Genomic DNA, 8,571 nt, shown 5'->3' with positions numbered 1-8,571 from the left:
TTGGGACTCAAGCATCTGTAAAACTTACAAACATGTTGATGAGTTTCTCCACTTTGGCTGTGTCAGAAAGGATTGTACATCCACTTAGGCCATCTCAGAAAGGATTGGATTTTTCCTGTGGTGACCTTTCATCTAGTCACGTTCTTTGTATTTTCCCCAAATTTTCAGTTATAGACTCCTATTGTTCCACTGCCAAACTCCCCTCATTTGAAGCGTCTAACTTTCATGTGGATATTAATTCCTTTTCTTTGGCTTGGCTTCCTTGGAGGTATATTCCTTTTAAGGCCACCTTTAAAAGACCCGTAACTATATTTGCTTCCATCTGAACATGGGACTCTTTCAGAATTAAAATTTGTTTTGTGGAAAGTGCTTTTTCTGGTTATCACCTCAGCCACAAGAGCTTCCAAATTGCAGGCTTTGTCAGTGAGCCATTTTACTTAGTCTGTCTTGCAGATAGGTTTCTTGCACGCTGATTCATCCTTTAAGACTGCAGTTGCTATAGAATCCATCCTTCTCCTGTGAATTTATCTTTCCTGTACTTGTATGCACAGTACTCTGGATTGCAACCAGCTGTATTATTCTAAATACATGAAGTCTCTTCTAATCCATAGACTGTTACTAGAGCAGTTGCTGTATCCCTATTTTTTCCTTGAAATACAGCTACGGATTGTATTTTGTGCAGCAATTATATATTTTATTCATTAAGTTTGATTACCAGGGTAGTGCACTGATCACATTGGGCCACTGTCAGGCACAGCACAATCTTCTGCCAACACCTTTGCAATGCACTGCAAGTTTGATGTGGTGTCCAAGTCCAGGTAATCCTTTAGAGTCACACTTATAATGGGTGCCATCTTAAAAGATAAGCCACTGTAGGAGTATTAGGAAGGGGACTTTGTTTCATTGTTAACTGTGGATGGAAATCCTCTTCTCAGACATGAAACTAATGCAGTAGATCTGGAAGAGAAGCTCTGTGCCCCCTTAATATGTCCAACTCTCCTCCTTCCTCCATTAGGGATAGTAGGTCTTGAGCCATGGTAATAAATATTTGTCCACATTGCAGTGTTCCACAGTTCAGTAGAGGAGTGACACAGTGATGCCTTGCGGAGTATGTGAAGGACTATCGTAGCCTGGGGAAGTTTCATATGCTGAAATGTTTTGGTACTTGTCAGTCATAGATGTTCAGCATATTTCACTGTTGCAGTATTAATAGTGTGGGTTATTTTTGCTGTGGTAGCCATTGGCTGGTCTGGTTACCAGAGACTTTAAACTCTCCCCTTGGGCTGGTGGTCCCCTTGCACTTGACATCAGGATGTCTGGGTATAAGGATCATCAGCCAAGGATGTACCTGCTCTTATAAGTCTGTCATTATATTATGCACATTACCTTTTTTTTATCCTTTATTGCTTTAGTTGCTAAATTTCAATTTTTTGCTACTGATTTTTCTAGGGGTACAGGCTCATTGCTTTTACTTGAACTGGCATGCTCAAAGCTTAGACCCATGGGCGGTGCATAATATTGCGGTCTCTGCCCACATAGATCATGTATATGCAAAGTGTCGGGAACGTTGTTGAAAAATAATGTCAGACTGGAGTATAAGGAAGTTTAAACCCAATTATAAACCCAGCATGGGAGATCTCTTTTAGATCGTCTGATATTTTAAGGATGTATCTAGTATAATGATTTACCTCACTTAGTTTTACTACTTCCATTGCTTTTGAAAACTTTGTCCTTAATATATGGATTTCTTTCTTGCAGTGTTCTCCCATCCTATGATATGCTGCTCTGGTAGGAACACAGTCTGTGCTAAACGGCTTAGTCGAGGAGGTAGAGCTCACTCTATGAGTGTCAAGAAACAAAGCAAGCTACTCACGCTGGACCAGAAGGAAAAGCAAACGTGTGGTAAGGAAATGTAGTGTTAAGTTCCCATTGTTTGGCATGATCTTTGTAAACATCATTCCCATATATATAACTGTCAAGCCACTTTTATTGGAGATGCCCCCTTCCCCAACAGCTTCTTGATACAGTTATCCAACAAGGCACTTCTGAAGGGAAGTCTTTTTGATCTTCTGCATTGCATATTATATATATGCTCACCAGCTTAAATATAAACCCCTATGTCACTAGATGGATTGCAAACTGGCTCAAGGACAGAACACACATGGTTAGAATTGCTGGAGCCATGTCAGACTCCAAACCAGTTACAAGTGGTGTCCCGCAAGGCTCAGTCCTGGGACCTCTCTTGTTCGGTATATATTTCTCCGAGGTACAGACCAACATGGAAGCACTGTGGCTGACCAAGTTCGCAGATGACTGCAAACTGGGCGCCATAATCAGCTCTCCAGCCGACACAAGCATCCTCCAAAAGGGCCTCATAGAAACAGACAACTGGTGCCAGAGCCATGGCCTCAAGCTAAATGCCAAAAAGTGTATAGTCATCCCCTTTGGGAAAAACAAAGTGCCCACAAATTACCACATAGGTGGTAATCCATTAAGTACAGAAGAAGTAATTAGGGACCTGGGGACCCAAGTTGATAGCAATCTCTCATTTGACAACCACGTGGCCAAAGTGGTTAGAAAAACATTTTATATAGCCCACCTAATCATGAAGGGATTCACATCTAGATCAGGGACGCCATCGTGCCTCTTTACTCATCCCTCATCAGGCCCATAATTGAGTACAATGCCCCTTTTGGGATGTACCTTACCAGACACCTGCAGCAACTGGAAAGACACCAAAAGTACCTCACCAAGAGGATCAAAGGGCTCAAACAGATGCCATATGCTGCCCGGTTAAAGAAACTCCAGCTCTACTCAGTGGCATACCGTCTGTTCAGAGGCGATCTGTGCCTGACGTATAAAGCCATGTCCAACCCGGAATTAATGGACATGCTGCACCTCAGAAAATCCAAATCCCATCGAGCTACGCGCTCGAGAGACTTGAACCTCAGCACTGAAATAAATAGGACATGCTGGGGGGACAGATTCATAACCCAGAGGCTCCCTTCACTCTTGTATAAAATCCCAGTCCAGGTTAGGCAGAGTCCCTCATTGACTCTCTTCAAGAGGAATCTTGATGAGTGGATGGGAGATTGTAGGTTTACCCCGGGTATCACTTCTGTGTCACTGTTAGACAGAGGCACAGTGTACTAACCTCGAAAAAGGGCATAGCAAAATAAATTTAAAATGGGTGGCGAAAGCCAAGCACATTCTGGCTAGGCTTATAAATGCCCTAGGGCAGATAGCCTAGTATGAACCTATGAACCTATATATTAGATCCTGAAGATAAAACATTTGGTTCTGTTAAAGGGAGATCACTGCCCAGTCTTCCTTATTCTATACAGAAGTAAATAAGCAAAGGAGCAGCTGTCAGATGGTTGACTTTAAACTGGTAGATTCTGCAGTGATGAGAGATTCTGATAGTGCTCTTTGTGGAGGGGATTCAGCAGACTGGTGTAGAGCAGAAATTATATATTACTAAATGCTGGTGTTGGAGAATGTTAATCGTATGATTTACTGTTGCAGCAGTCTTCACATTTGGGGATTTCTGCCACAGAAGGTCTGATGTCTGATCCAGCTTCAGGATCCCAAAACCCATCATATGTAGGTCAGGTGGATGTCCTTCCCACCTAGACGTCAGAACACCTTTAGTATAAGAGGGACAACCACCTGCCCCATCTTTTAATATTTTTGTGCAACAGTTTGTGTGTGAACCAGTGTGCCATCAGTCTTTTGTTTCAGCCTGACTTCCAGAAAATGTAAGTACCCTGTTAAAAATTTTACACTTGTATACCAACTCAGGAAGCCTGGGCAGCAGACGCCTTATCCATCATTTGGGCAGACCTGTTTCTGCATGCTTTTCCCAAGTCCCTCTTCTTCCCAACATTGTACATAAGTTAAAGGAAGATAAGACATAAATTCTGCTGATAGCCTTTTTCTGGACGAGGTAGCATTGATTCCCCTTCTACTCATCAAGATAAGGACAATGCACCTGTGGTGTTGCCTCAGTTTTTATATACCTCTTAATCCAAAACAAGGGGTGCCTCATACACCCCATCCTAAGGACTGAAAGGCTGATGCGTTGGATGATTTAACTCTTGTCTCCTTTGGACATATATTTTCTAAGGAGTTGGTTACTGTCTTTGCTAGATACAAGGAAATCCTACATAACTAAATAGAAAAGGTGTTGCCAAAGGAAGGGTCAGGAACCAACACAGACTTCGTTATCTATGATCCTGAAATATCTGATGTCTGTCAAACCTTCTCAAGTTATATTTGTCTTATGCCTCAGTGAGGGTAACACATCTGCACTGTTACAGCCTACCTGCTTTAAGACACCCTTTTTATCCATTGTTAATAGTAAAGCAGTTCCACAAGGGAATATTGTACTTGAGGTCCCCTAGGAAGAGAATTACTCCACCAGACCTCATTTATGCTCTTAGAGAAGTTAACACTGCCACCCTTTGAACCAGGTACTTCTACATCCTTGAAGGTCATGACCGTTAGTGGCAGTCACTTCATCCAGAAGAATTTCTGAACTGCAAGCTCTTATGTGCAAGGAACACTTCCTTCTGCAAGGAAAGGGTTACACTTTGGACCATACCTTCATTTTGCCCAAAGTATTTTCAGAGATGTTCTTGAATCAGATCATTAACCTCACCATTTTCTATCCTACACTCGTAGAACAAAGAGAAGAGGATCACATGCACCATGGATGTGCATTTGCCATTTACAGTTTAAGATACACAAACCTAAACACAAAAGAGTACAGCAGTTACTTGTATAATTTGCAAATGATAAGGAGGAAAAATCTGTTCTCAAACAGATACTTTCAGAGTGGCTGACTTATTGTTTTTGCTTCTGTTGCTCCTTTCATGGCGAACTAGGGGTATGTTGTTCTGACTGTAGTGTATAGGGTCCTGGGTTCAAGACTTGGCAGTGAAATGCATGGTGGTTATTCATCAAGGATATCCACACCTAAAGGTTAGTGGCGCAGCACAATGCATCAGAGATCATCCATGTGCAACTAACAATCGGCAATACCACAATCCAAATGGCAGCTTTCTACAGATCACCCACCATGACCCAGGACCCCCATTCTGCATTTCTGGAGACACTGAGAAATATGAAGGTCCTACCAAACACCCTAATACTGGGTGATTTCAATTACCCAAACATAAACTGGGAGAACTACACAAGTACTAACTCCCTTGCCCAACGCTTCCTAGAATGTATAAACTCGAATGCTCTGGATCAACTGGTCAACACCCCCACCAGAGAGAACAACATATTGGACCTGGTCATCACCAACATGGGCGACCGGTGTTCCACACCGGAGGTCAACCCCTCGCTGGTTAGATCAGACCATAGACTAATCACTCTGGATATCCACATTCCGCCCCCACCCCCAATCAAGGAAACCACCGTGAACAACTTTTCAAAAGCAAACTTCACGTTACTTAAGACCGAGGTGGAAAGGTTCACAGCCCCCATGCTAAAGGACAATGCTGTCCAAGCTGCTGAAACCTTTACAAAGGCACTCTGTGAGCATCTGCAGGAATGCATGGATTGTGCTATCCCAAGTAAAACCAAGACTCACTCCTCCTAGAAAAGCAAACCAGTCTGGTGGACCCCTGCCATAAACAAGCTGTACAACAGAAGGAGGAAACTAGTACAGAAAAGAGTAAAATCCCAAGAAGGAAAGACATCCCTGATCAGTATCAGCAAGAAACTACGATCCCTCATTAAATCATCCAAGGCTAGTTTTGAAAGAAAAATTGCCAATGACTCCAAAGATGACCACAAAGTGTTCTTTAGCTATGTCAAGAACCTAAGTGGAAACTCTCAGATCTGCTCTGAGTTAGTGCAGAATGGCACAAAATACACTGAACCGACTGATATTGCCAACATTCTGCCAGACAGGTTTAGTGCAAACGTCACCCCCCCCTCACCTCCTAAAGGGCCCATAATCATACCAGAAGAATGTAGGGCCCCGTCATTCACCGACGCACAGGTTAAAACAGCCCTATCCAAAGCCAAAAACACAGCTTCAGTGAGACCGGACGGTGTTCCAGGCTGTGTCTTACAAGAGCTCCAAAATGAACTAACCTCTCACCTAAACACACTGTTAAAACTCAGCCCCTCTACAGGCTATGTACCACAGAGTGGCGCACAGCAACAGTTATCTCACTCCACAAAGGTGGAGCCACAACGGACCCCGGGAATTATCGCCCTATAAGCCTGACTAGCCTGATCTGCAAGGCTATGGAGCACATCATCATCATGGAACTCATTAACAGAGACATTGGCAACCTCCAAACCTTGGACCCTACCCACTTTGGCTTTAAGGGCAGATCATGCCTCCTAAACCTGGTGGACTTCTTTGAGACAGTTACCAAGGCATTAGACGAGGGAAAGGAGGTCCACACAGCCTACCTAGCCCTCGCAAAGGCTATTGACTTCATTCCCCATTGTAGTATTACATACAAGCTCACCAGCTTGAACATAAACCCCTACGTAATGAGGTAGGTTGCCAACTGGCTCATGGATAGAACCTACATGGTGAGAGTTGCAGGCTCTACTTCCGACTCTAAACCGGTTACAGGTGGCGTCCCCCAGGGCTCAGTCCTAGGACCCCTCCTGTTCGGTATATACTTCTCAGAGGTACAGGCAAGCATATGAGGACTATGGCTGACCAAGTATGCAGACGACTGCAAACTAAGGGCCATAATTTATTCTCCGGCTGATACAGACACCCTCCAGAAGGGTCTCACTGAGATGGATACCTCATGTCAAAAGCATGGCCTCAAGCTAAATGCCAAAAAGTGCATAGTCATCCCCTTTGGAAAAAATAAAGTACCCGCGAACTACCACATAGGTGGTAGTCCCCTAAGTACAGAAAATGTAATAAGGGATCTGGGGACCCACGTAGATAGTAATCTATCCTTTGATAATCATATTGCCAAGGTGGTTAGAAAATCCTTCTATCTGGCCCACCTAATCAAAAAAGGGTTCGCATCTAGAACAAAAGAGGTTATTGTGCCCTCTCTACTCATCACTCATTAGACCCATCATAGAATACAACGCCCCATTTAAGATATACCTTACAAGACACCTGCAATAGCTGGAAAGACCACACAAGTACCTCACCAAGAGGATTACTGGCCTCGGACAGTTGCCCTATGCAGCCCGACTCAGGAAACTCCAGCTGTACTCGGTTGCATACCGCTTACTCAGAGGTGATCTCTGCCTGACATACAAGGCCATGTCCAACTCAGAATTGATGGACATGCTCCACCTAAAAAAAAAAAACAAATCCTGGAGAGCCACAGGCTCTACAGATATAAACCTCACCACAACGATAAATAGGACATTCTGGAGGGATAGAGTCCTGTTCCAGAGACTCTCCATGCTTTGGAACAGGATTCCAATATACATCAGGAAGAGCCCCTCACTAACACTTTTCAAGAGAAACCTTAACAGGTGGATGGGAAACAGAAAATTTACCCCGGGGATCACTGCAGTGGCTCTGCTGGACAGTGGCGCAGGGAACTAATGGCTCTGCTGGACAGAGGCACAATGAAGTAATCTAAGGGGGTGGCGAAAGCCAGCACATTCTGGCTAGGCTTATAAATGCCCTTTGGCAGATAGCCTAGTACTTACCTATGAACCTGTGAACTCTGGAAGTCAGCTTTGTGGGATCTTATTGGGCTGCCATAGCTAGAGGGCACTACTCTTCCTTCCTGTCTCTCTCCTACTTTGGACACTTTAGAAGAGTCTTCGTGGGTTCTGTTCAAGCAGCTTGATTATATACAGACATCACAATAGAAGTTTACTGGCTTTAACTTAAGTCACTTGTATACAAACTAACTACTGCAATCATGCATTTTCACTGTCTGGCTGCACTTTCAAAATGGCACTGGGAATATTATGTGTCTGGTATTTATATGTGCACGTTCAGTGCTGGATATGCTTCTTAAAGACACAGCACATACACTCTGATCTACATCCTACCTCATAGAGAAATAGATCATGTAACATTATGAATCTGTTTGACATGCAGATAACACAACTAGATGTTCTTCGTGTTTCACTGTTGCAGTCATTACATTTGAGTAATTGTGTTGGCAGGTTGCCCTCAGCCGACCTGAATTCCAAAGTCTTGGGTCCTGCGTCAGCTGCTGTCACCCCTCCCTGACGTCAGGTCATCAGGGGTATAAAAGAAGCAACCAACACCATTTTCTTCAGTCTTTCTTGCCGCGCGGTGCCCGAAGCAGAAGCAGTTCGCAAGTGCCGGTCGGCCGACTCCTGAAATTTTCGTGTTTGAGTTTCAGAACCGAAGTCTTCAATAAAGCTAAGTACCCCGTTGGGGAAACTTTTTTCTTGCTCCAGACCGTTGTCAGAAAAAGTTAATAATTGTATTACTTGTGGAAAGCAAATACATCATAAGGATTTTCATTCTTACTGTATTCCTTGCCTAGGCCCTGATCACAACGTTTCTGGTTGTCGGTTTTGTGCTAGATTTAACCAACGCACTATTAAGCGTCTGTATTCTTTTGCTTTAAAGTATTT

The 8,571-nt window shown here is 43.6% G+C and overlaps 1 protein-coding gene across 2 annotated transcripts in view; it reads left to right on the top strand.

Annotated features, from left to right (window-relative positions):
- The window catches only part of DEDD (death effector domain containing), a 724,306-nt gene that overhangs the window by 593,228 nt on the left and 122,507 nt on the right, over positions 1–8,571 (top strand). For both annotated transcript variants that reach the window (XM_044089969.1, XM_044089968.1), the window contains one exon: positions 1,759–1,902. In XM_044089969.1, the coding sequence (XP_043945904.1) occupies positions 1,759–1,902 (144 nt within the window). The remainder of the gene's footprint in view (positions 1–1,758; positions 1,903–8,571) is intronic.

Source organism: Protopterus annectens, chromosome 12.part0, assembly GCF_019279795.1.
Source record: "Protopterus annectens isolate FY-2018-M chromosome 12.part0, PAN1.0, whole genome shotgun sequence".
Taxonomy (NCBI): Eukaryota; Metazoa; Chordata; order Ceratodontiformes; family Protopteridae; genus Protopterus; species Protopterus annectens.
The sequence above is the reverse complement of the archived record's forward strand: the minus strand, read 5'-3'. Positions and strand labels throughout refer to the sequence as shown.